The sequence below is a fragment of the Myotis yumanensis genome, unplaced genomic scaffold (genome assembly GCF_028538775.1).
Source record: "Myotis yumanensis isolate MYYU_CA2020_CCGP unplaced genomic scaffold, mMyoYum1.0.hap1 SCAF_5, whole genome shotgun sequence".
Taxonomy (NCBI): domain Eukaryota; kingdom Metazoa; phylum Chordata; class Mammalia; order Chiroptera; family Vespertilionidae; genus Myotis; species Myotis yumanensis.
The window spans coordinates 21,187,118-21,215,090 of record NW_027223756.1 but is presented as its reverse complement, the minus strand read 5'-3'; the positions used below and the strand labels follow the sequence as shown (position 1 = coordinate 21,215,090).

Genomic DNA, 27,973 nt, shown 5'->3' with positions numbered 1-27,973 from the left:
TCCTTTTCTGAATTCAAGCATATCTTGGAGCCCTTTTATTCTTATGGGTAGTAAATATTTTCCTTTATACAGGGCAAAGGTAGGTTTACAATTGGTATGGAAAAATATAATACCAGAATAAACTCTGTGTTTCATGTACTTACAACTGTAAATCTACTTTTGCCCACCCCCTATTGGCATTTCTCCTACATCAAGAATGGTCATGTTATAAGTTGAACATAATATAATTAATTTGTGTTCTAATGATTACTGTCAGGTATAGTGATCAGCAGTTGGGCTCTGTGTTTAGAGATAGGTATAGTAGCTTTGTATAATATCACCACTGATGGCTGTGAACTTTGCTAGAAGCAGAAATGCAAGGTTAAAGCAGAAGATGATGAAGGAGAATGAAGGTTTGAGTGCATAGATTAAAGAATAAGCAGGGAAGCATTTGGGTTTGTGTCCCTCAGCCTTTTGTTATTCTAGTTTACAATAACAAAATTCACTGACAACTGTTAACACCGCTGTGTTTTTTAAAACTAAAATTCCTTTAGGAAAATAACCTTGTTATTGCTTGCTGAGACCTTTTAACGTTAACTCCATTTTTTAAATTGAAACAATTGTCTCTAACTTCTTTTTTATAATGTAAAGCAGAGGTTCCCCAGGAATGCAACTGCTTGGCAGAACAGGCTGTATTTTTCCTTAGTGGAGCTCATCTCACTGCCAGTTAGATATTTTGTCCTTATGGCTTGTCATTCCTCTTCCAGGAACAGCTTTGTGTTACCTATAGTGTTGGAGATGGCACTGTGTACTTCCTCCTCCAGATAATTTGTTTATAAACTGGATTTGGGAAACAATCACTGCGGGGGAGTGGGGTCGCGGGAGAGGAAGCGGAGGCTAGAAGAAGTACACATACTCCCTTTGGTTTACCCATTATAAAGTCAACAATCTTTTTGCCCATGGTACCAAAAAATTTTCACCTAATCTGTAGTGATTTTTTGTTTGTTTTGTTTTGTTAATTCTCACCTGAGGATATTTTTTCTATTGCTTTTCAGAGAGAGTGGAAGTGAGGGAGGGAGGAAGGAAGAGAGAGAGACATCAATGTGAGAGAGACACATCAGCTGGCTGCCTCCTGCATGTACCCCCACAGGGGGCAGAGAACGAACCTGCAACCCAGGTACGTGCCCTTGACCAGGAATTGAAGCTGAGACCTTTCGGTGCTCAGGCCGGTGCTCTGTTCACTGAACCACACCAGCCAGGGATAGAATAGAGATATGGTTCTTAAAAAGACATTACTGTAGGTCTTATTAAGACGTTAAAAAACATAAAATAAATCCTCTGCAGTGATTCTTTGTTATCCATTTTTAATTTATATCTACCATTATTTTACCTCTGCCACCAGAACATGAATAGATTAGCTCTGACACTAACTAGCTGTGACCTGGGAAGAACCACTTAACCTTTTGAGTTTTGGTTTTCTCATTTGTAAAATGGAGATAATTGTATCTACTCACAGGGTTTAAAATAGATAATGTAAAGCACCTCACTGAGTTCTTGGCACATGCTGACTCAGTCAATAAATATCACTCTTTAGTAGATTAAATGTCCAGTGACCATATAATAAGAAAAGGTGGCATTTAATGAGCATCTGGACCAGCGGTTCTCAACCTGTGGGTCGAGACCCCTTTGGCGGTTAAAAGACCCTTTCACAGGGCTTGCCTAAGACCATCCTGCATATCAGATATTTACATTACGATTCATAACAGTAGCAACATTACAGTTATGAAGTAGCAATGAAAATAATTTTATGGTTGGGTCACAACATGAGGAACTGTATTTAAAGGGCCAGAAGGTTGAGAACCATTGATCTGGACTATGCCAAGACTGGTGAGGCTTTATGTCAGGGGTGGGAAACCTTTTTTCTGCAAAGAGCCATTTGGATATTTATGACATTATTCATGGGTCATACAAAAGTATCACCTTAAAAATTAGCCTGCTATATTTGGTCAAACATTTAATTAGCTCACCCCTAATGCCTTGGCAGGGCCAGACCGAATGATTTCAAGAGCTTTATAAGGCCCACGGGCTGGACGTTCCCCACCCCTGCTTTATGTGCTGTGTTTGACCTCACCCACATTGCCTGGTGTGAAGGTGAGACCCTCTGCCTGCATACTTTGAAAGCGTATCAGCGTACTTGTGGCATGCTGTCTCCTCAGCAGCCCCTCAGGTCTCCTACCAAGGGGTAGAGGCCATAGTTCCAGTGTTATTCCTTCTAGTCTGTAAGATGAATGTCTTTTAGGCCAGTGGTCACCAACTGGTGGTCCGCAAGGTCCAAAAGGTTGGTGACCGCTGATTTAGGCCATCCTGATTTCTCTATCCTTGAATCTGTTGATTAAGTCCAGACCATCCTGTGCATTTGCCATTAGTTAGTTTTGTTCTCCTGACCTGGCTGCTTCAAAGGATGACTTGAGAATATCATTTCTCCATTATCTCTTCAGTAAAGGTTCCATAAAGGATTCAGTCTGTCTGCTTTACTATTTCATCTGAGTGCTTCCTTTCTACCTTAAGTGGATTCATTGACTATTGCTTTTAATTTAAGATCCTTTTGTAATTGACTTAGTGTTTCTTGTAAAGTTGCTTCTGAAATATTTTTTGTTCCATTTCAGTTCTCCCTTAACTGTTCACTTTGAGCTTTTCTATTTTTCTTATTGGGTAACTTTCAGTTTAAATTAAAAAAGAGGAAAAAACCACAAAAAGGAAAAAACACACAAAAGCACCCTTTTCTTGGTGCCAATTAGTCATTCAGGGTTGTGCTTCTAGTACCTGGTTTCCCTTAGTGGAGCCTGTCTGCCACTGTCATTTAGATATTTTGTCCTTATTGGCTTGGCATTCCTCTTCCAGGAACAGCTTTTTGTTACCTACAGTATTGGAGATGCCACTGTGAGTCTGGGAAACAGTCCTTGTGGGGGGAGAGGAGGCAGAACATTTTAGTAGACCTGGCCTGGAGTCCCAGCTTTTTACTTACTAGTTTTGTGTTTTGGGAAAGGTTACCTCCTTGCGCTTCAATTCTTTCATTGCCACGTGGGAATAATATTAGTATCTAAATTAATAGTGTTGTTTTTAAGGTTAGGAAATTATTTTCTAAATTGAAGATCCTAGGTCAGTGTTAATATTTGTATTCTTTCCCCCACCCCCAATATATTTAGGCCCTTGTCAGATAACCCCTCCCAAAGGCACATTCTCTCAGAGGCCTTCTTAGCTCCGTGATCTCTTCATCCTCTTCTTTGTAATCTGGGAGAAACCAACAATGTTTGGACTCTTGCTGCCGTGAGTTCCAACGAGGCCTTGACTTGTAATTTAAGCTTTTTGCTTTTTTTATTGCACATTATAAATTCTGTTGTTTAAATTTTCTGTAGAATCCTAAAGTATCAGAGATGAAAAGGAACTCATAATTAGCCAGATTCAGATCCCTCGTTTTACAGTTTGGGGAGCTAGTCCAAAAAAGGGGAACGGATTTGCTTGAGACTGTGCCAAACATGGGGTTCCCATTCACAGTTTGGATGCCAAGATCAGTGCCCTTTTAATCCATGTTCTCAGTCTCCTGTGTGAATGAGCAAGGAAACTACATTGGTTAAGTGAGATTCAGATGAAGATGGCATTGCTGTTACAGAGGCTGAACCTATCTAAATCTTAAGTCAAGAGAGTAGAGTCTTTCTGGTCCCTTTTGCAGGGAGAAGAAAAAGCTCAGATATGTATATCCATGTTACCTTACTCCATTTATATTTGCTTGTCTCCCTTTTCCTGACTTCCTCATCTTTAGAACTCTAAGCTCTCTACACTGACTGCTGTGGTTCCGGACATCCCAGGTTTCCGCAAGATCCTACCCCGCTCGGATTACATCATCATCCCCAAGAGCAGCCTGCAGGAGGACCGGAGCTGCCCTCAGCTGGAACTGTGTGTGGCCCAGAACCAGGTGTCCTCAAAAGGACCATCTCTTGTATCCAACACAGCCCTGGAGACAGTGCCCAGCCATGCAGGCATGGCAGAGCAGTGCATGGCTGTGGAGGCCCTCACTGAGGAGGTGGGAGCCCTTGCCCAGCCGGGTGCTGTACAGGAGATCACCACCTCAGAGATCCTCAGCCAGGATGTGCTCCTGGAGGAGGCTTCCCTGGAGGTAGGGGAGAGCCACCAGCCTTACCAGACAAGCCTGGTAATTGAAGAGACCTTAGTGAACGGCTCACCAGACCTCCCCACCGGAAGCCTGGCTGTGCCTCAGCCCCAGGTGGGGGAGAGCATGTCAGTGGTAACAGTCATGAGGGTAAGTGGCTTTGGTACTGATGTCTTTTACTTCCTCGAGAATTACTAAAAATTCACAGCCAGCACCATGCCGTGTGACTCTGGAGATGTGGTAATGAGAGAGCTGCTGACGGGGCATTTCTAGTGGGACTGCAGTCCTCTTGAACCTTCTTGCCCCTGGGCTTGATCCAAGTTGTTTCCTGTTTCTCAGGCATCTTGCTAGCTCCTCTTGCCCAGCATAGGTGGAACTTTCCCCATATGAGGTAGTACATAATACATTAGCAGGAAGGAGGAAATGTTATGTGGGCTACCCATGAGATAAGCCAGCGTCTGTCAGGTATAGTATCAGTCAGGATTTTATGTTTCCTGAAGATTGTTTCAACAAACAAAGTGGCACCTTGAACTGTGTAGGAAATTTCCACATGGTCTTCATGGGTACAGGGTAGGTAGGAAGAAGGGGGAGTTCTCTTCAGGTTGATGGGACTAATCATTGAGGAAGAAGAGGCAAGTCTCTCTCCAGAACTTACATGTTACGCCCAAGTGAGGGGAAAGAGCAGGATCAGTGATCCCACAGCCTGGACCCCTGAAGTAGGAAGATGCCATCATGCCCTTTATTACACTTGGTAGGATGGTATCCTCAGAGGTAGGACCAGCATGCTGTAGCCCCTGTGGCCTGTAAAGGTGAGAGCAGGTATCTGCAGAAGAATCCATGCCAGGCCTGAATCCATTTTATTGTTTGTTGCCTCAGTGCTGCTTATGATAATGAAGCATGCACTGGCCAGTAAGGACATTGGATAGGGTCAGAGGGTTGGGTTCTTTCACTAACTGCTTATGTCATCTTAGGAGATCTAAGTCTCTGAGAACCTGTTTGTTTTTTATCTGTAAAATGAGGATAGTACGTTCCCTGCGGTAATGTTTCTTTCCTACTTGTATTTGCTCTTAAGTAAACTTCTTATTTTGAGACAATTGTAGATTCTTTATTTTTTTTAAATAAGCACATTGTGGTTATCAGACTCGATCTGATATTGGTGTTGGGGGAGGTCCTCGGTGTTCTTCACTCTCTCTCTCTCCATGTGCCCACAGGATTCCAGTGAGAGTAGCTCCTCTGCGCCAGCCACACAGTTCATCATGCTGCCTCTTCCTGCCTACTCGGTTGTGGAAAACCCCACCTCCATCAAACTGGTCAGTGTGTGGGAATTGATGGAGGCTAGGCCTCGAGAACAGTTCTCTTCCAGGTAGTTTCCTAGAAGTCTTAGACCTTCCGACGCTGGGACTAGCAAAGTTCTCAGAGATTATCTGGTCATTCAGTGTGTCGGTGGCCAAGCTGCAATCCAAAGCTTGGTCTTTTTTCCTGGTGCCACACCACTTCACACTCATTCTTGCCCTGTTGTTACCATTATCATAATCACCTTTTCCTGGATGTCCTGAAAGAGGTAGCCAAGCCCTAACTGGTTTGGCTCAGTGGATAGAGCACCAGCCTGCGGACTCAAGGTCCCGGGTTCGATTCTGGTCAAGGGCATGTTCCTTGGTTGCGGGCACATCCCCAGTGGGGAGTGTGCAGGAGGCAGCTGATCGATGTTTCTTCTCTCTCATCGATGTTTCTAACTCTCTATTCCTCTCCCTTCCTCTCTGTAAAAAATCAATAAATTAAAAAAAAAAAAAAAAAAAGAGGTAGCCAAGTGGCAGCTAGGTGTTTTCTCAAGGGAGGTTTTTGCTTTTTGGGGGCCAGGCTAGGGAAGCTGGGATTGATAGCTGAATGCACATTCATAAGTGACAGAACAAATCTGACAGGGAATGTTTTCTTTCCAGCATTAATTTAGAAATGGTTCATAGCTAATTTCTACTTATAACTGCCATGTAACAGCCCATTGTAATACAGTCTGTTGAAAGGGAAATCAGCAGGAATGGTGAGAACCAGTGGCCAAGTATATCCATATGCAAATAAAATTGACCCTTTGGACAACAAAGTTGACCACCTGTATAACTTTGAAAATCTAGGTATAACTCAAGCAAGTCTGCCCTCTGCATACTTGGATGGCCAACCAGATATCGAAAATAGTACTTAAATTCTGGGTTCTACTAGAGTTCGCTCTCATTTTTTAGTGACCATGGTCTACTTTTTTTTTTTTTTTATCTCTGAACCCTAGGTTCTCTGATTTTTAACTAATAAGAATGAAGATGAAGCACATTCTTTGAAGTATTCAGAGCCATAGGGTGCAGCTGGGTGCATGGAAATCGTGGACCAAGAATTAGAGAGATCTGGTTTCTATGTCTACCTCTTCCCTTGAGTTACTACTATTTGAGGCAAAGCATTTAACCACTCTGAACCTCAGTAGGAATAAACTTCAGAGCATTGTTAAGAGCATTATATGAGATACTATGTAAAGTGTTCAGCACTGTGTGATTCCCTGCTCAATTAATAGCAACCACTCTTATCACAAGAAAAAAAATTATGTGTACTCATGGATATTAACTAGATTTATTGTGGTGATTGTTTTGCAACATATACAAATATTGATCATTATGTTAGACATCTGAAACTAATATGTCAGTTACATATCAATTTTAAAAATAGCAGCTATTACAATCTTTATTTTTCTGGTGCCTAACTATAACCTTGGATAGCTCTCTTCTCATTTGAACTCATTTGCTCCATTTCTAAAAAGTACACTAGTTGTAGCTAGTCAGACCTTTCCAAGTCCAACCTTTTATACCATGAACTAGAGGCCCGATGCACAAAATTCATGCAAGAGTAGGCCTTCTCCCCCCCTCCCCCCTTCCCCCGGCTGCCAGCACCCGGCTTCCCTCTGGCATCCGGGACCCGGGCTTCCCTCGGAGCTCCGGCTTCATCTGGAAGGTCGTCCAGAAGGAAGTCCGGTCTAATTAAGCATATTACGCTTTTATTATTATAGATTGCCTATCCTTCTACAAGCTGCTATCTTGCTGGCATTGTTGTGGTGATAATGGTCATCAGGATCTGAGAGAGGTTAGACTGTGGTGTTGATTCTGACCCCCCACCCCGCCCCTTTTTTTTTTACAGACCACTACATACACCCGCCGAGGCCATGGGACATGCACCAGCCCAGGTTGCTCCTTTACATATGTCACAAGGCACAAACCACCTAAGTGCCCTACCTGTGGTAACTTCCTAGGAGGGAAGTGGATCCCAAAGGTAAAATCTTTTGGCCATTGCTGATTTGGAAGTCCACAAAGTAGATTTTCCTTCAGAATAGATAACTTTAAAAATTAATGTTTATTTTCATTTTCTGACCATACAATTTCATTGTAGACTGTTTTAAAAAGAAAGAATAAAATGTTACCCATAAGCTTATGCCATCCAAAGAAAAGCTACAGTTAGTTAATATTTTGGTCTTTTTGTGTGTGAATATACAAGTTCTGTATCTTGCCTTTTTTCATTTAATATATCATGCCTTAAATATTCTTCAAAAACGTTTTCTGTAATGGTTTTATAATTTCCCATGGATGACTATCCTATGTTAATTTATTCATTTCCTATTAGGGTTAAATTTTTAACAGCCCATCCTTTACACTGACTGTTTTTGCTACTTAGATGTGTAGCTCACATTTTCTCACTCCTTAGCTCAAAGTCCTTTCAATCTATGCTCCTATTAAAAGTGGAGGTACTTAACTAATATTCAAGATCTTTCATAGTCTAACTTTCCAAATATATACCATTTCTCTAGATAATTGATGCTTTGTAAATACATGAGCATCAAAGCTATGCCCTGTGAAGTTCAGTTCAGCACATGTTGTATGCTTGGCACTTACTATATAAATCATACATGCTTGTCACATTTTTATATTAGACTGTAAATTATTCAGGGCCCAAAAGACTAAAATAATCAGGGATGGTTTTATAGAGGGGTGGTCTAGATCAGTAGAATTTGGGTAGATAGAAAAGGAAAAAGGGCATTGTCTTTGTGAAAATAGCTTAGGCTAGGATTGTGTTTGTAATGTGTTTAACTCAGCATAGTCCAGATTTATTTGTGTAGATAAAACTTATATTGCAGTATACTTACTAAGTTTATCTGGGGCAATTTACACACAACATCTCCTTGAAAAATACTGGGATGATGATTTTTGCCCTCTGGCTCCGTGTTGAAGTTCAGGATAATACCAATTCCAGGAAACAGGCTAGGATAATAGTTAGGAAAACAGCCCTGGAGTTAGCTTCCTCAGTTCAAACCTCTGCTTCCCAAGTTTTTAGCTATGCAACCTTGGGCAAGTCATTTTATGTTTCTACTCTTGATTTAGGTTTCCTTTCATTTGTAACTATTAAGTAAACAACACTACCTAACTCATTAGGGTTGTTGCAGGAGTCCAGTGAGATTATGCATGGAAAATGGATGACACATTCGTGGCATTATTAAATCCTCAGTGAGGCTTCATTCCTGTCGTTGTTGGCAGCAATATAATTATTGTCTCTATTATTGTTAGTAATTCGATCTTTCAAGGGGCAGGAAGGATCTAGTGCTAGTGACTCTCAGGAGGTTTTGTCCAGTGTCTTGTGCGTACTTCCGGTGTGCCTCTGTGAAGCCATCCCATTTATTCCCACCCTAGTTAGTCTCCCCAAAACGTACTTCCCCAGTGGCAGTAGGGAGATTGAATTGGATAGTAGTCGAACCTTCCTTGGCCTTTCTTCACTCATGCACAGAGGTCTGTCTCTTGACCTTATTTCCTATGCTTTTGCATGGAACAATCTTACTGACTCTGTGCCCTTCACTTCAGATTATGTTTTTACTTGGCTTTCTTTTCTTTTTCATTTTATGTCTTTTTTCCCACCTTTGATTAAAATTACTTTGAGCCTTGGTTCTCTTTCTGAGATCAAACTCATGACATGAAGACAATTGGTTTTTTTATCTACTTGTCCCCATATTGACTTGCTAAGTCAGAATTTTTTCCCGAAGGTTTTTCTGAGTTACTGTGTAAAGAGTAGAATCTATGATTTCTAAACCTCATAGGAATGAATAAGTGAGTACAAGAAGAAAAAGAGTAACATTTTAGCATTAATGTACTTTGAATTTTAGAGTTAAAAGTGACTTTGGTTATCAGCTAGTTCAACTCCAAGTTTCCAGCTGAGGGGAAATAGATTCAAGGGAAGTGACTTGTTAAGTTCACTAATTATGCCAGCGCCTTTTCTTCCACTAAAACACACTTTTTAAGCATTGTTAACATTTTTTAGTTCTGATTTTTTGAAGCAAGTATAAATAGTTTCTAAAAGCTCCAAATGTGTCCACACCAGTCAGGAAATGACTCAACCTTTTCTTGTATTGTTCTGGAACTCATACTGGCTAAAATTAGCCCAAAAAAATGTGTGGCATGGTTCCCAATGAGTTGGATGGAACAAAGGATGGTATAAAAGGCTCTGTAGCTCAGCGCCTCACTCCTTTATGTTCTCTGATGGTGCTAATTGAGGTCTCTGAGTGGGCAACTGGTAGTATTTGCCTTTCATCTTGAAAGAAAGGTGATGTCTAAAAAGGGGAGGCTGAGTAAGGAAATCTGAGATCACCAACTAGAATTTTAGCTTATTGCTTAAGTTATCCAGTTTTCCTGCCAAGATCTTTGTCTAAAATAGTCTACTTAAGTGGGCAGTGTTTTGCTCAAAGATCTCATCTTAGAAGCTTAGTTTAACTTGTTTCCTATTTTTTTGCAGACTTTTCCCTCTTTAGCAGTCAGTAAGCCCTGTATCTTTACTCATCCTTATGCTCCAGTGGGTGTTAGAATCTGAGAATGCTTTATGGAGATTTCTTAAAGTTCTTAGCTAGAGGTGACATGCTTGCTGCCTGAGGGGCTCTGGAAGGGTGAGCGGTTTTTGCAAATCAGTCACTGGAAGGTAGTGATAAAATTTAATGACAGCACAGATGCTGGTGGAGCGGGGTCACCTGAAAGGCTATCTTGCTGCTGTTGACAAACACTGAGAACCCAACTCTCTTATTTTATAACTAGAGGCCCGGTGCAAAACATTCGTGCACTGGGGCACGGGGTGGGGGGGGTGGGGGGGGGTGGGAGTGTTCCTCAGCCTGGCCTGCGCCCTCTCACAGTCTGGGACCCCTCGCTCCTTACTGCCTGCTTGCTCGTTGCTCCTTACTGCTCATTAGTGCTGCCACAGAGGCAGGAGAGGCTCCCCCCCACAGTCACTGCACTCGCTAGCCGTGAGCCCAGCTTCTAGCTGAGTGGTGCTCCCCCTGTGGGAGCACACTGACCACCAGGGGGCAACTCCTGCATTGAACGTCTGTCCCCTAGTGGTCATTGCACATCATAGTGACCGGTCCTTCTGCCATTTGGTCGATTTGCATATTAGCCTTTTATAGGATGAGGAAATGAGGCTTCAGATAGAGCTTGCCTTGGGCCACTTGAGTAATTAGGAGTGAAGCTGAGCCTAGATGGAACCCAGCTTTTATGTTTCATGTCTCCTTGTTTACAGTGCCTTTCACTACACACATAAAAGAAAGAAACCTTTCTGAGACCTTTCCTGGAGACAAGTACTATTTAAAAATTTTTTTAGAGTGTGTATGTATATAATTATAGGGTGGAGCAAAGTAGGTTCCCAATTGTGAGTATGTAAATCACAGAGTTTATTCTTGTATTATTTATTCATTATTATATTACTTTCCATATGAACAACTGTAAACCTACTTTTGCTCCACCCTGTGTATACATGTATGTATATATGCTGATTGCATAAAAGCTAAAGCACCAAGGAATTTTTAAAAGTAGTTCTATCTGAGATAGAAGCTGGTATTTTTAGTGATTTTGAATATTTTCTAGCCCATAAATAATAAGTATATGAGTTATATTGACCCAGGGAGAAGTTTGTAGCATATGTGTAAGTCAGGCTTAATATTCACCTGGAAGAATTTGGGACAAAAGATAGACTTTTCCCCAACAGAGTTGGAGGCCTCCAGTCTTTCTCTATAGATTGTGAGCACATTGGGATTAACTGAATCTCATGAAGGGACCACCAACATAAACAAATTAGGACTTCTGGGCCCAATATGATAGTGTGCCAGCCTCTTCCTACACATAGAGGAAAGTAGGCTTTGAACAGTCAAAGCTCAAGGTAAAAAATGTCAGTGTGTGTTTGCTGAAACCTAAAGAGGCATGCCAGTAAGAAGTTTGTGAGGAGAAGAGCTTTATCCTAACTCCGGCATTAAATATTGTAGTGAAAGGGACCTGGAATCATAAGACTTAGATTCAGGCCAGTTTCATACTTGGGACCTTACATTAGCTTCCACCTTTCTCTGGCCTCTGCTTCCTTATCTGTTGCCCATACATTATTGTTATGAGGATCAAATGAGAGAATATTTGTGAATGTGTTGTCAATTGTCAAATGGCATATGCATACAAGGTATTTTTATTTTTTCTAGGAAAAGCCAGCCAAAGTCAAAGTGGAATTGGCTTCTGGCGTCTCCTCCAAAGGCTCTGTGGTTAAAAGAAATCAGCAGCCTGTCCTCACTGAGCAAAATGCCTCTAAGGAAACCACCTCCCAACTGACTCTGGAGAACTCGGAAGCTGTAAGCCAGCTCTTAAGTGTAGCTCCTCCAAGAGAAGTGGGTGAGGAGAATGAGTGGGAAGAAGTGATCATCTCAGATGCCCATGTTTTGGTCAAGGAATCTCCTGGGAATCGTGGTACAGCAGTCACTAAGACGCCAGTGGTCAAGAGTGGTGTGCAGCCTGAGGTCTCTCTGAGAACAACCGAGAATGACAGTCCTAGCCCAGACATGCCACCACCAGCCGAGGGGACCAGCACTTCCAGTCCACCCCCTGCTTCTAAAAAACTTACAGGGTAAACCACTGTGTTTATACATTATAGGATTGCCTTTAGAGTAACTCACGTTTGTTTTGTCCCATGTCCTTACAGCATTCCTGAGAGGCCACAGAGCCATTAATGGCTCCTATTTTGGAGGTACAAAAACCAAGGCCTAGAAACATAGAATGATTTACCTTTCCTCTTATACTCTGCTGTCAGGTTCCTTATACATCTCTTCCTGTCAGTTTCCCTAAAGCCGTTATCAGGGTCTTGTTGGTACAGGTTATGGGCAATATTATAAACTACTATTCAGTCCTGATACTGGATTGGAAAGAGAAGGTCTGTTAAGGCTACCTTACAGAAAGATTCCTATCATGGTGGTCAGAGAATTCAGTTGTTTGTGACTCTGTCCCTGGCTTCCATTTGACCTGGGCATAGTCACTTCATGCCTCTGTGTTCAGTTCTCTCCTCTGAAAAATCTTGAATTGAGTATTGAAAAAAATCTTATCCTCAGTGTCTGACCATATAGATGGAAAAAGATTGTAGGCCTTGCAGATGGGAGGAAGTCCATGAGTGTCAGCTTATCCCCCCAACCCCCCTTTACCCCTTTTAAGGCTTGACTGGATTCTCCATGTAGCCCCTTTCAAGAGGGGGTTGTGGTCTTGTAACTGGAAGTCCTTACTTATTCATACAGTGGTTCACAATGGGGAACATTTTGCCTCCAGGGGACATTGTGACAATGTTTAGAGACATTTTTGGTTGTTACAACTGGGTCTCAGGGTAGGAGTTACTACCAGCATCTAGCGGGTAGAGGCCAGGAATGCTACTACATATCTTACAATACATAGAGTAGCCCCCACAACAAACAGTTTTCTGGCCCATAATATTAAAACTGCCCATGTTTAGAAATTCCGATTTATGTTATAATTTTAAAAAATTTTATAGTTGAGTAGGAAATATACTCACATGGTTAAGCTCAAAAGCTATAAGGACTATATACTGGAAAAAATCACCCTTCTGTCCCATCCTCAGTCATCCATTTCCATTTCTCAGAGACAGTCAGTATTCTCAACATCCTGAACGATATATTTTGAGATGGTTCTGTATCCTTAGAGGATGAAGCTGTGCACTTCAGACCTTTTTTTTGGGCAAGTGAGTCACTTTAGCACGCGTGGATTGAGGCCTTCTATGGTACAAGCTCTGTGCTCAATATGTGAGCTACAAAGATGAAAAAAACAAAAACGAACAGACTGTTCTCCTGGTTCTCTAAGTGCTCTCATATGGGAGATTGATACACTCTAATTACAGGCAGATGAGATGTTACATTATTTAGGCACTGTTTTTGCACCTTTTTATCTTCATAATAACCCCATGAAGTATATGTAATTACTGTCCCATTTTACATATTAGGAACTCGAGGTTAACAGAAGAGTGAAATTACTTGCCCAGGGCCACACAACAACTTCAAGGTTTTATTTGAACCCTTCTGTCTAAAGCTTGACAGTTTAACCACTAAATTATCCCTCCAATAAAGTGCTATTTAGAGACTGCACTTTTCTTTTTCTTTCTCTTGGTCCTGAATTTCTAGATTTTCTTTCTTGTTTTCTTCAGAGTTGACCTGATCACCCCTGGTCCCAGAGCTTCAGAGCTTAAAGGCAGAGCACGGGGCAAGCCTTCACTACTGGCTGCAGCAAGACCCATGAGAGCAATTCTCCCGGCTCCAGCTAATGTGGGCCGAGGCAGCAGCATGGGACTGCCCAGGGCCAGGCAGGCCTTTTCCCTGAGCGGTAAGGAGTGGGACAGACCTGGGAGGAGGGGCTGTCTAATGGGAAGGGGACAGGAGTGGGGGGTTGAGAATAGAGATGAGAGACTTAGGGAAACAGAATGCACTTAAGTTACCAGTTTGGCTCCTGGTTGTCCCAGATAAGACTCCCTCTGTGAGGACTTGTGGCCTGAAGCCAAGCACGCTGAAGCAGCTGGGCCAGCCCATCCAACAGCCATCTAACACTGGTGAGGTGAAGGTAAGACGCATTCCCTTCCCTGAGGAGGAGCTGTTGCTCCGAGAACAGGGGTTCCATTTAGTGTCCTAAAGACATGCAAAAAGTAGGCCCTAATTCTTACACTGGTGGACCTCTGGGAGGAGTTTAGCATAAATGAGTTACTGCTTTTTTAGTTAATTTCTTTCCTTGTTTTAAAATAAATTTTTTAAAAAAACTATCTAGAAATAATTGAAAACTTAGAAAAACACTTGCACAAGTAAAAATTAGCAAAAACACAGAGCACCCATGTACTTGTTAGCCAGTCACCTATGATAACGTATTAGTCCATTTTGCTTTATAATATTACTCGTGTGTCCTCCCATATATGTGTGAGTATAAAATATACATAAGTTATGGCCTTTTACTTCTTAATGCTCCAGTATGTGTTTCCTAAGAATAGGGATATTCTGTTACTGAAACACTGATACAGTGTTCCAATCCTGTCAGTTTTACTCAATTATGTCCTTTATAGCATTTTTCTACTGGAGTACAAGGTCTGGACTAAGATTAGATACGGTGTTTAGTTGTCATGTCTCCTTAGCCTCCTTTAAAAAATGAATGCATGGTTCTAGAAAATATAGAAAATTCAGGTAAGGCAGAAAGAAAATAAGTCCCTTGAGATTCTGCCACCCGGAACTAACTCTTATTAACAGTCCAGTGTGTGCTCCTTTAGCCTTCAAGTCATTTCGGCACTTGTGTATGTGTATTTCTTTAATACAACTTTTTTAAACTAAAAAAATACAGCTCTTACTCTGTGTACTGGTTTGTAGCCAGTTCAGTCCAATTTAACAATATATAGTTACTTAAGATTTCCGAGGTGTCAAAATTCCATGTATTCAAGCACATTTATTCTTATATTTATTTTTTAGTTCTTTTGCCATATGTGGCTAGAATAGTTATAATCAAAATTCCCTTAATCAGCATTGTTCACCAGACTGCTTTTTGACCAAGATCCTCAATAGGAAACACATTTTTACATCACAGCCCACTAAACATACATACAGCCACACATTAAAAGTTTAATGAAGCAATGCCCTTAATTGTTCCCAGTCACTTAGGTGTTTTCCACTTCTTTTTTCAAAGTGCTAGTTTTAGCTCATTAAGTTTCACAACCCCTCAGTGGATTATGGCTTATAGCTTGAAAACCCTGTCATGGACCAAACTGAAGCAGGAAAATTGGTCTACCATCTCCCTTGCCATGTGCACTGTTGGGTAACTTCCTTTGTCTGATAGTTCTAAATTTGCCACAACAAAAATATCAGCTGGCTTTTACTTTGAAGGCTAACCTGCTTGTCATCCAGGTGTTGTCAGCACTGAGTGCACCACTTTGTAGATTTCCAGCCCTTAGATCAGTCCCTTTATTTTGTAAACTTCTAGTCTTCTCTGTAAATAACTTTCTTTGGTTTAAAAAATTGTTATTTGTTAAAATAAACCCTTTTTCTAGTCTTAAACTTTAAATACATGAAATTTTATGTTCTGTAAATCAACTTAAATTCAATATTACAAAATACTTTTAATTTAGAATGCTTTCTTCATCTTTTCTTTTTTAATTACATAAGTAGCATCTACATTGAGTATAGAACATTTGACATTTTATAGATAGTGGTAAAGGGGAAAGAATCATGATATTCTCTCACCCCGGAGTACTTTAGTGAATAATCCTTCAGACTTCTTTCTATGCAAACATTATTCAACCACATAGCTATTAGATGCTTTTCTCCCTTGATAGTATTTGTAGATCTGATTCATAGTGTTTCTAACATGCAGTGTTAGAAGCTGCACAGAAGAGTGTGGCAGTCTGTGAACCTGCTCATTTGGAGCATGGCTTTGCAAATTTCCTTGGAAACTGTTCCCTCAAGCTATTTTTGAACACAGGATCTAAGGAGTTTGAGGTTCAGACACACTAAATAATTTGTTCTGATCCACAGCTACCAAATGGCTCAGCCAACAGGACGTCTCAGTTCAAAGTTGTAGAAGTCAAGCCTGATATGTTTCCTCCATATAAGTACAGCTGCACTGTCACGCTGGTAAGTGCAGCCTGGAGATGGGCCCAGAGGTGGTTTGATTTTGTGGTTTAGGGTGAGTAGAGGTCTGGTGGGTGGGGAGTAGTGGTAGTCAGGAGCGAAAGGAGGGTCAGGGATAGATCACTGATTCTGAAAGCCCTGTCACTAATACAAATGATAGCTCCTGGGCAAAGTAGCTAGATTTGTTTTTCCCAGGAGAGATCAGTAAAGCTGAGATCAGGGTATTTCATTGAAAGTAGTTGGAGATGAGAATCTAGTCCAGTTTAGCGTTCAGCAATCTTTGGACCTTTTAGCCTCAAAAGTGTGTTCCATGTTCAAGTTTGGGAAATGTATTCTTCCTCCCCAAAATAGAATCGCATTCCATCCTAGTATCTTACAGAGTTTGAAAAGTACTTTTAGTAAAGCAACTTATTTTGTTTAGCCTGGCATTTTCCACCAAGGTTTTCCCTTTCCCTCTCTTTTATTTTTAACATAACACAGATGTGTGACTCTGGGGTCATTCTTTTGGAGGGTAAGCATTGTGGACAGTGGAATAAACACTTGATGTCTAAAAATCCTAGTCCAGAAGTGGATCTGGCTCTGCTGCTAGCATGCCCTCTGACCTTGGGCAAGGCTCTTTCCTTCTCTGGTCCTCAGTTTTTATTGTCTCTAACATGCTGCATTGGTTTCTCTTGTTCTTAACATTCTCGGATTTTGTTGATCATTACGATGTCAACCAGCCAAATACCTTTGACAGATTCTCTGGCTAAGTTGAGTAAGATACATAGCTTTTGATAGAGCAGCTACATTTTTATAAATTCTTACCGGATAAAGAGTCGTTCACTCAAAAAAAGATGTATTGAGCACCTGCTGTGTGGCAGGCTTTGTACTGGGGATTCAGTAGTGAACGAGACAGCACAGGATGGTAGTTTAGTACGTAGTCTGGCCTGATCTTTAAGGAGAATGTGTCTCTTATCCCGAGATCTCAGGTTTCTTTTTCCAAAGGCTTAATTACTGCCTTCTGCATGCCGTGCATATTCTCATCATGCCCTCCCTTTGGCTACAGTTGGCACTCTGGTTACCATCTGGTGAAAAGCTGCCCAGGACCAACCCTCTCTTTGACTGATTAGACAGCATCTCATCATAGGAGACTAAATGCCAGAGCTTTTAGCTTCAGTATTTTAGAAGTTACAATATGTATTTAGGCAGGGCTGGAAATCTTTAGTACACCACAATCTCTTGCACTCTTCGTTAGAACAGGCCTGATTCATTCTGCCAGTTGCCTGAGCCTTGGAGGCATTCGAATCTCTGACCTTTGACAGTCAACTCACTTGTTTGACACCGGGAGAAGGACTTGACAAAATTATACAGGCTGTATTGGAGTAAAGGGGAAACTGCAGAAAAGGATCTTGCTTCAAGGCTCTTTGGAAATTAGTCTAAATCTGGTTTTGCATTTGCCACTTTCTTCTCTGATTTATTGATAGCTGGTCATCCTGGTTCTTGGCTCTGTCCAGGTTTAACTCAATTTTTAAAGAATTGAACATTGGTCTTACTTTTTTAGGATTTGGGCCTGGCTACATCAAGAGGCCGGGGAAAGTGCAAGAATCCCTCTTGTAGTTATGTCTACACCAACCGGCATAAACCACGGATTTGCCCCAGTTGTGGTTTTAACCTTGCCAAAGACCGGACTGAGAAAACCACCAAGGCTCTCGTGAGTTCCTTCCCCAAACACATCCCTTGGCCTTGGGTTGGGCTCTGTTAACAAACCTATTTTAGTAGAAATAAAAGGATGCCTTAGTACATGATAGTACCTAGAGCACCAGAACTGGAAACAGGTTATAGGTTCTGAACCTGGGCGAATGCCTTCTCTGTGGACCTCCTTATCATTGCCAGGGTGAGGGAATTGATCAGATACCTTGATCTCTGAGACCCTTCTGGCCCCATGAACCAAAGAGAATGGTAACACAGGCCTTAAGTAGGATTCAGAAGACGAGGTGGAAAGATTACATTCTTTTAGCTCTGAGGTCTGATAGAGGGCCTGTTAATAGTATTTTAGTAATTAGAGAATGCCAACCCTAAGACTAGATTAAATCGCTGCCTCTCACGTTCCTTGCACAGCTTTTGGCTAATCACAGAGCTGTACTTCTAGCAGCCTTGTTAGCAAGCCTACTCTCTGAAGTTGAATCAAACTATTTGAGTGATAAAACACTTGGTATCCTTAGGACTTGCTTTTTATTATTAGAACCAGGAAAAATGGGCTTTTTCAGAGGTTTTGTGAATTTTCATATGTGAGTTTTCTTAAGTGAACAGAAAGTGACAACATCTTTGGCAGCAAATAGAATGACTAGGATGAGAGTAATTAGAGGAATGTCAACTGATCTGCCTTGCAGGGGAAGGATGGCACATGGTCAAGGTCCAAGTTGGAGCCTGGCCACTCCACATCTAAGCTGGGTCTTGCAAAATGGGCAGGATGTGGATGGAAGGGGAAGGCATGCTGTACTCACGGACAAGCGTGAGCAAAAGTGAAGAGCCAGAGAGTTGGTGGGTGTTGACATGGCCAGAAGAGAGGGTGTATGGGGAGGAGTATGAAAAAAAGCCTTGAAAGGCACGTCAGGGCCCTATCATGGAAGATCTTTAATGCTAGACTGGGCAGTGTGTCTTTTAGTCCTGGGGTCCCACTGAATGTCCTTGAGCCAGAGAGAGGCCCAGAAGAAGTATAGGTGAGGAGGGATACCTGTATGGATAGAACTGAGAAGCGGATAGAATTGCTTCAGGCTTCAAGGTTTCTTTGCTTATGGGGAGGGGCCTTTCTAGCAGGCGAGTTTCATCCCCTTGTCTCTAGGTCTGTTTCTGTGCTCGGGGTCGTATTCTGAGGTTACTGCCTTTGTGAGAAAGGGAAGTGGACCTGAAGTCTGTGGACATTCATGGTTAGTGGAAAAAAACACTGGGAGTAGGAACCAAGAGACCCTGAGCTGGAAGCTTTTGTTTTCTCCATCAGTAAAGTAAGGTGGCAAGCTGTATTAGATTTGGGCATTTTATTCTCAGGGCTATGAGCCCTAGAGAAGACTCAGAATTGAGCATCAAGCAATGTATAATCCCCTGAAATAGCATGTAAATGGCTCCACAGTTTCCATCACATTCTGCTGTCCACTGGTGCCCTCTGCTGGCAGTGAGCTTTCTTCCTGAATTCTCCATGTGTTTATTTGTTCCTCTTCATTAGAGTTTAATTCCTTGCGAGACTAGAATCTCCTTTAGGCCAAGTATATCTGTTTCCCCCGTACCTTCTAACCCTGGAGCTTACATACATAATACAATAATGTATTGATCAGTAACTATGGGATGGAATTGCATTCTGTGTAGGTAGACGCTCTGAACATTCCTTTCTCCTTCTACAGGTGTTGGTTTGCAGCATGGAAGTGGGTGTTGGTCTGTAGGTCTTAGATGATGAGGTCACTTAACTTTCCAGGTCAGGCAGGAATTGTCTAGGGACCTCTTGCCAATTTATTTCAAATTCCACTCTCATTTATGTTCTTCTGTCTTTGACTAGCTAACTACACCAAGAACCCTCATCTTCAGCCATTCCCTTACCCTCCAATATCCTTAATTTTAGGAGAAATAAATGTCATTATGGTTTTCTACAACATAAAACATAGGTCCGAAACTTAGGGACTTTGTGTGTATTGCTCTTTGGAGCCTCCTGGCAGCCATACATTTCCTATGCAATTTTTCTTGGGCTGTAATTAAGATTGCACCATCTTTGGCTGGAACAGTCCTCATTCCTTTCCACCTTCCAACTGTGGTTCAGAGCCAAAGGATAGTATTCCTGCCAACTTATATCCCAGCCTATGGTTCAACATAGTGATGACGGGGAACACACACCTCCCAGGGCAACGCATTTCTAGTGTTACTCAGCTCTTCATTCATCCTTTCAGGCATTTTATATACTGAATACCTACCATGGGTCAGGCTTTTGAAGATACAAAGCTGAGTAGGACATAGTCCCTTTGCATAAGGAGCTAATGGTCTAGTGCAGGCGAAAGATAAGTAACCAAACTATTATAGACAGTGTAGAGGATGTAGAGTTAATAGAAAGCTTCTTTTATGAAGCACATAACTTCTATAAAGCAATGTATACTATGTCCAGCAACTATGAATTAGTATCTTTTGTATACTCTGACCTCATGCAGGTATTGGGACTTAGTAATTAAGCAGGGACCCTATACTCACTGAAGAGGGGAAACAGTGGTTTATCAACTGTGAGACAGTGCATTCTGCAATAAAGGAATGGACTCTGGGAGCATGGAGAAGGGAGTATTCAGGCTGCATTTGCACAAGGAACCTAATGAGCATTTCAGAACCTTGTTCCTGGAAGCCTCTGATTAGTATATAAAGTCTTCTTATACCTAGAAGCCACAAAGCATTAAAGATAAACTAGAGGCCCAGTGCACGGATTCGTGCACTGGTGGGGTCCCTCGGCCTGGCCTGCGCCCTCTCGCAATCCGGGACCCCTTGGGAGATGTCGGAGGCTGGGGTACGGATTCCGCCTGATCCCCGCAGGCCAGGCTGAGGGATCCCGTGCACCGGGTCTCTAGTATGCATATAAGATCTTTGGTTAATCTCTTCCTGGCCTCCCCCTACCCCCTTCCTCTGAGATTCATCAGTCTGTTCCATGTTTCCATGCCTGTGCGTTGAGCATCTGCCCCCTGGTGGTCAGTGCACATCATAGCTACTGGTCTAATGGTAGCTTAGGCCAGTGATGGTGAACCTATGACACGCATGTCAGAGATGACACGCGAACTCATTTTTTTGGTTGATTTTTCTTTGTTAAATGGCATTTAAATATATAAAATAAATATCAAAAATATAAATCTTTTTTATACTATGGTTGCAAATATAAAAAAATTTCTATATGTGACACGGCACCAGAGTTAAGTTAGGGTTTTTCAAAATGCTGACACGCCGAGCTCAAAAGGTTTGCCATCACCGGCTTAGGCTTTTATATATATAGATTCTTTAATATGAATATTTGTTTATATATGAAAACTGCCATTCATAGAGTTTTTATTGCAACCCAGGCACTGTACTAAGTGCTTTACTTACAATATCTTCTTTACTCTGTACAACTACTATAGGAGATTACTAGTATTTTGATCCTCCATTTCACAGGCAAGGAAATTAAAGCTCAGAAGATTAAGTAAATTGCTTTGGGTCACACATGTACGGTTGTTAAGTGGCATAAACAGAACTGAAGACCAGGTCTGTTACCCTCCAAATCCCCTACCTGGTGAATGTGAGCTGACACTTGAAACCTTTACTAAGAGATGTGTTGTGTATAGTCTTCTCATTTTATTGACAGAGAAACTGGGTGCCAGAGGGAGAAAGCACCTGCCATAAGTCACAAGTGTGTTATTAGCTGAGCTGGTTAGGAACCTAGGTTTCCCACCTCTCTGTCATCGCCTATCCCTCTGTCACTCACAGCCTCTCCTGATGTAGCCCACGCTGGCTCTTCTTGCCCTGGGTTCTTGGTGATCAATCCACTCTCTTCCCAGGAGGCAAGCTCAGCACTCCCAGATGGGCTGAGTGTCGCAGAGCCCCTGAGTGCGGCCCAGAGGGAGATCCAACGCCAGTCCACGCTGCAGCTGCTGCGCAAAGTCCTGCAGATTCCTGAGAATGAGTCCGAGCTGGCCGAGGTCTTTGCCTTGATTCACGAACTCAACAGTTCTCGACTCATTCTGTCCAGCGTCAGTGAGGAGACGGTCACCATCGAGCAAACCTCTTGGTCAAATTATTATGAGTCTCCATCCACGCAGTGCCTTCTCTGTAGCAGCCCATTATTCAAAGGGGGACAAAAGTAAGCAGCCCTTTCACATTTCCTGCCCCTAACTGCCCCGTCTCACTTGGCCTGTACAAACAACTTTCTTTCTTCAAACAACGTTCAGGCTGTAACCTTTGAATATGTTATTCTCTGTGTTTCTTAGGTTCCCCTTACTTTTCTGATTGCTAATTAATAATAATAATTAGTAATTATCTATTATTTCCATTGAAAAATGCCTGAAAGTTATTGTCACCAATTTAAGATTTAGTTTACATCTGGATTGCCCAGCATAATGCTTGGATTTGGGAGTTCGGTGGGATTGGTTAAATTGGTAACAAATTGAGAATTATATTAAATTTGAGGGTGATTCCCCAGACCAGGTTCCAACAAAGTGGAACACTTACCTAGAAAAACTTGGGGCACAAGCTCTAGCACCTTCCTTTTCCTACTGTAGTAAAGTCTTGTGAATTTTGCTATTCATCACTGAATCTTGGAGACTGATGAATTATTAAGAGGTTGATATTCCTTCTGTTTTTGTTGGTGATGTTTTGGGTACTAGCTCCCTGGCTGGGCCTCAGGAGTGCTGGCTGATGACAGCCAACCGACTGCAGGTGGTGACTGCCCAGGTGAAGATGTGTCTGAATCCCCATTGTCTGGCCCTGCATAGCTTCATGGACATCTATACAGGTGGGTGCCAGCCTTTCTTCCCTCAGTAGGCCCCCAGAGCAGGTTTGAGAACAGCCCCTAGGGTCAGACTCTGGTCCTGTGAGCCCTAGACCTTCTCTCAGATGGGGATTTTTCCTCCTGGATGTCTCAGCCCCAGTATACATGTACCTCTCAAGTGTTAGGATTATCCAGGATTTTTTTTTTATTATTATTAACATATTTTTATTGATTTCAGAGAGGATGGGAGAGGGAGAGAGAGAGAGAAAAACATCAATGATGAGAGAGAATCATTGATCAGCTTCCTCCTGCACACCCCCTACTGGGGATCAAGCCCATAACCCAGGCATGTGCCCTGACTGGGAATTGAACCATGACCTCCCAGTTCTTAGGTCGACGCTCAACGACTGAGCCATGCCGGCCGAGCTCAGGATCTTTTTTTTTTTTTTTAATATATTTTATTGATTTTTTACAGAGAGGAAGGGAGAGAGAGAGAGTTAGAAACATCGATGAGAGAGAAACATCAATCAGCTGCCTCCTGCACATCTCCTACTGGGGATGTGCCCGCAACCAAGGTACATGCCCTTGACCGGAATCGAACCTGGGACCTTTCAGTCTGCAGGCCGACGCTCCATCCACTGAGCCAAACCGGTTTCAGCCGAGCTCAGGATCTTTAAGCAAAGTTACTTTTTAAATAATAGATCGTGATTGTAGAAAAACTGGAAAATGCTGACAAGTAGAAAGAGGAAACTGAAAATCAGTAGTAATACTACCATGAGATAAACACTTAACATTATGCCCTCTAACCCCAGGTATATCACTGCAGAATATAAGAAAGTGTGGAAAGATTTATAGGTTTACTAGAGGCCTGTTGCACAAAAATTTGTGCACTGGGGGTGGGGGGTGTCCCTCAGCCCGGCCTGTGCCCTCTCGCAGTCTGGGACCCCTCAGGAGATAACGACCTGCTGCCTTAGGCCTGCTCCCGGGTGGCAGAGGGCAGGCCCAATCCCTAGGTGCAGCCCCTGGTCGGGCTCAGAGCAGGGCTGATTGGGGAGTTGGGGCGCCGCCCCCTGTCATGCACAGAGCAGGGTGGATCAGGAGGTTGCAATGCCACCCTCAGTCACGCTCAGGGTAGGGCCAATTGGGGGGTTGGGGCACCGCCCCCTGTCACACTCAAGGCAGGGTCGATGGGGAGGTTGCGGCGCCACCCCCTGTCACGCACAGAGCAGGGCCAATCGGGGTTGGGGCGCTGCCCCCTGTCATGCACAGAGCAGGGCCCATCAGGGGGTTGGGGAGCTCCCCCCTGTCATGCACAGAGCAGGGCCAGTCAGGGGATTGAGGAGCTCCCCCCTGTCACGCACAGAGCAGGGCGGATCAGGGGTTTGGGGTGCTGCACCCTGTCACACTCAGGCCAGGGCCAATGGGGAGGTTATGGCTCTACCCTGTCACACACAGAGCAAGGCCCGTGGAGGGGGGTTGGGGCGCCACCCTCTATCACCCACAGAGCAGGGCCGATCAGGGGGTTGGGGCGCCGCCACTGTCACACTCAGGGCAGGGCTGATGGAGAGGTTATGGCTCTACCCTGTTACACACAGAGCAGGGCCCCTGGGGGAGGGAGGGGTTGGGGCACCGCACCCTGTCACACACAGAGCAGGGCCGATCAGGGGGTTGGTGCGCTGCACCCTGTCAAACACAGAGCCGCAGGGCAATCAGGGGATTGGGGGGCTCCCCCCTGTCACACACAGAGCTGCAGGGCGATCAGGGGGTTTGGGTGCTGCCCCCTGTCACGCTGATCCTGGTGCCGGGAGCCTCGCTGCTCCGCTGATCCCGGTGCCAGGAGGCATATTACCCTTTTACTATATAGAATAGAGGCCTGGTGCATGGGTGGGGGCTGGCTGGTTTGCCCTGAAGGGTGTCCTGGATCAGGGTGGGGGTCCCCACTGGGGTGCCTGGCCAGTCTGGGTGAGGGGCTGAGGGCTGTTTTCCTGAAGCGAGTGACTGAAGCTTCCAACCGCTCCTTGTTTTCTTTACTTTTTATTCTGGGCCAGCTTTAGCTCTGAGGCCTCGCTGCTGAAAACATCGATACAATGTTGCTAAAGCCTGGCTGAATGAAAGCCGGTTTCTGGAGTTTTGTTTAGCTTCTTATTTGCAACATAGTACATAGTTGCTTAGAGTTACAACTCAGAGGCCGGCAAGTCAGGCGGGGAACGTTGGAGTCCGCAGTCACTGAAGCAAGCAAGCCTCATGTTCGCTTCCAGCTGCCTGGCTGCCGGCCGCCATCTTGGCTGACAGTTAATTTGCATATACTCACTGATTAGCCAATGGGAAGGGTAGCGGTCGTACGCTAATTACCATGTTTCTCTTTTATTAGTGTAGATAGCTTTTCTTCCAATAAAAATGTGGTTGTGCTGGATTTGCTTTGGAATGTGCTTTTTAAAATTTAGCAGTACATCATTGGCATCTTCTTGTACCAGGAAGTGGAGAAATACATGGCCATTTTAAAGAAGTGGCACTCCAACTTCGAGTCCTTTTTATAATTAAATCTTTGTGTACAGCCTCACTTATTTCCCTAGGGCAAATACTCAAAAGTGAAATTGCTGCATATTCACCCATTTCCCCTCTGTTCATCAGCATCAAACATTTATTGAATATTCATTATGTACCAATCATTGTGAGAATTTGAATCTTGAGTTTTATATGTATAATTGGGTGCTGAAGATTAAAAAGTATTTGTTATTCTGTCTTCAGAACCTTATGGTGCCTGATTTTGAATTCATGCTTTCAGTGTCTTGCATTGCCAGATTGAGTTTGTACTATTTTATGCTCTTGCCCACAGTTAATGGAATGCCATTTCCCTGCATTCTGTCTAGGCCAGTAGTACCTTAGGAATATATATAACAGTTTCATCATCCCAAAATACTGTCTTCTACTTACTCTTTGTGATCAAGCCCATCCTTTACCCCTAACATCTAGCAACAATTTGATATGCTCTTCATCTTTCCAGAATGTCATAAATCCAATAATAGGATGTAGAATTTCTAGTCTGGTTTCTAAGCATAAGGCCTTTTAGTCACTCATGTTTTTTAATGTGTCAGTAGTTTGTTCCTTTTTATTGTTGAGTAGTTTTGCATTGTAAGCAGGACTACAATTTGTTTATCTGTTCACTCATTGCAGTTGAAGGACATTTGGATTGTTACCAGGTTTTGGGAGTTATGAATAGAGCTGCAATAAACATTCATGGGCAGGCTTTTGTGTGAACATAAATTTTCATTTCTTTTTGGTAAATACCTAGGAGTCAGATTATTGCTGGGTTATATGGTAAATGTATGTTTAATTTTATAAGAACCTTCCAAACCATTTACCTGATTATATGTGTGTACCATTTTGCATTCTCTCCAACTATGGCTGAGAGTTCTGGTTTGCTCCACTTGCCAGCACTTGGTATTGTCTATTGTTTGTTTGTTTTTTAATAGGTATGTGAGTGGTTTTTCATTGTGGTTTTAATTTGAATTGACTTGATGACTAATGTTGATCATATTTTCATGGGTTTTATTTGCCATTTGTATTTTTGTTCTTTGGTGAAGTATCTGTTTGATCTTTAACTCATTGAATTGGGTTGTTCATTTTCTTACTGTTTAGTTTTGAGAGTTCTTTGTATATTCTGGATACAAGTCCTTGCCAGATAAGTGATTTGCAGGTATTTTCTTAGGATCTTTGGCTTGTCTTTTTATTCTCTTAACAGAATCTTTCACAGAGCAAACATTCTTAATTATGATAAAGACCATCCTCAAAATTATTGTTGTTGTTTTGTCAATTTTTTCTTTTAGGGATTTGAGAGAGAGAGGAAGGGAGAGAGAGAAACATTGATCAGTTGCCTCCTGTATGCGTCCTGACTGGGGATGGAACCCATGTCATAAGTATGTGCCCTGACCGTGAATTGAACCTGCAATCTTTTGGTGCACTGGACGATGCTCCAACCAATTGAGCCACCTGGCCAGGGATAGAAATATGTTTTGTTTTTTTGTGTTTTTTTAATATATTTTATTGCTTTTCACAGAGAGGAAGGGAGAGGGACAGAGAGCTAGAAACATCGATGAGAGAGAAACACCGATCAGATGCCTCCTGCACACCCCCCACTGGGGATGTGCCCACAACCAAGACACATGCCCCTAACCAAGATCAAACCCGGGACCCTTCAGTCCACAGGCCGACTCTCTATCCACTGAGCCAAACCGGCCAGGGCTAGAAATGTGTTTTTGATGTTCTATCTAAGATTTCTTTACCTGGGTGAGAGTCATAAATATTTTCTTCTAATAGTTTTATAATTTTTGTGGTTTACATTTAGGTCTGTGGATTAATTTTTGTAAAAAGTGTGAGGCTCAGATTGAGTTCATTTTTTTGTTTTGGCCTGTGGACCTCCAGTACCACTGTTTGTTGAAAAGTAGTCCTTTCTTCAATGAATTACCTTTATTTCTTTGTTGAAATCAGTTCATCATACACATATGGGTCTATTTATGCATTCTATTCTGTTCCATTTCTTTATGTTGTTTACTAGAGGCCCAGTGCACGAAATTCGTGCGGGGGGGGCGGGAGGGGGAGGGGCTGTCCCTCAGCCTGGCCTGCACCCTCTCCAATCTGGGACCCACAGGGATCGGGCCTAAACCGGCAGTCAGTCATCTCTCTGACAATCTAGGACCACTGGCTCCTAACCACTCACCTGCCTGCCTAATGCCCCCAACTGCCCTCCCCTGCCAGCCTGTTTGCCCCCAACTGCTCTCCCCTGCCAGCCTGATCTCACCCCCAACTGCCCACCCCTGCCAGCTTGGTTGCCCCCAATGGCCCTTCCCTGCCGGCCTGGTTGCCCCCAATGGCCCTCCCCTGCTGGCCTGGTTGCCTCTAACATCCCTCCCCTGCTGGCCTGATTGCCCCCAACAGCCCTCCCCTGCAAGCCTGGTCTCCCCCAACAGCCCTCCCCTGCAGGCCTGATCTCGCCCCCAACTGTCCTCCCCTACAGGCCTGATCTTGCCCCCAACTGCCCTCCCCTGCCAGCCTGATCTTGCCCCCAACTGCCCTCCCCCACTGGCCTGGTTGTCCCCAACTGCCCTCCCCTACTGGCCCAATCACCCCCAACTGCCCTCCCCTGCCGGCCTGATCACCCCTAACCCCCTGCCAGCCTGATCTTGCACCTGACCCCCTGCCAGCCTGATCTCACCCTTAACTATTCTCCCCTGCCAGCCTGATCTCGCCCCTAACTGCCTCTGCCCCAGCCCCCACCACCATGGCTTTGCCCAGAAGGAAGTCGGACATCTGGAAGATGGCCAGTTGACCTGGTCTAATTAGCATATTACCCTTTTATTAGTATAGACTAGAGGCCCTTTGCATGAAGAGATTCGTGCAATAGGCCTTC

General features: G+C 43.3%; 1 protein-coding gene across 5 annotated transcripts in view; it reads left to right on the top strand.

The window, feature by feature from the left end:
- HMGXB3 (HMG-box containing 3) overlaps nucleotides 1-27,973 on the top strand; it is a 46,031-nt gene that overhangs the window by 4,505 nt on the left and 13,553 nt on the right. For 2 of the 5 annotated variants that reach the window (XM_070414610.1, XM_070414613.1), the window contains exons 4-13: nucleotides 3,800-4,297; nucleotides 5,359-5,457; nucleotides 7,316-7,447; nucleotides 11,664-12,082; nucleotides 13,658-13,833; nucleotides 13,970-14,067; nucleotides 16,014-16,112; nucleotides 17,650-17,799; nucleotides 21,638-21,939; nucleotides 22,463-22,590. In XM_070414610.1, coding sequence (XP_070270711.1) covers nucleotides 3,800-4,297; nucleotides 5,359-5,457; nucleotides 7,316-7,447; nucleotides 11,664-12,082; nucleotides 13,658-13,833; nucleotides 13,970-14,067; nucleotides 16,014-16,112; nucleotides 17,650-17,799; nucleotides 21,638-21,939; nucleotides 22,463-22,590 — 2,101 coding nt within the window. The remainder of the gene's footprint in view (nucleotides 1-3,799; nucleotides 4,298-5,358; nucleotides 5,458-7,315; nucleotides 7,448-11,663; nucleotides 12,083-13,657; nucleotides 13,834-13,969; nucleotides 14,068-16,013; nucleotides 16,113-17,649; nucleotides 17,800-21,637; nucleotides 21,940-22,462; nucleotides 22,591-27,973) is intronic. The other 3 variants (XM_070414611.1, XM_070414612.1, XM_070414615.1) reach the window with 3 other exon arrangements.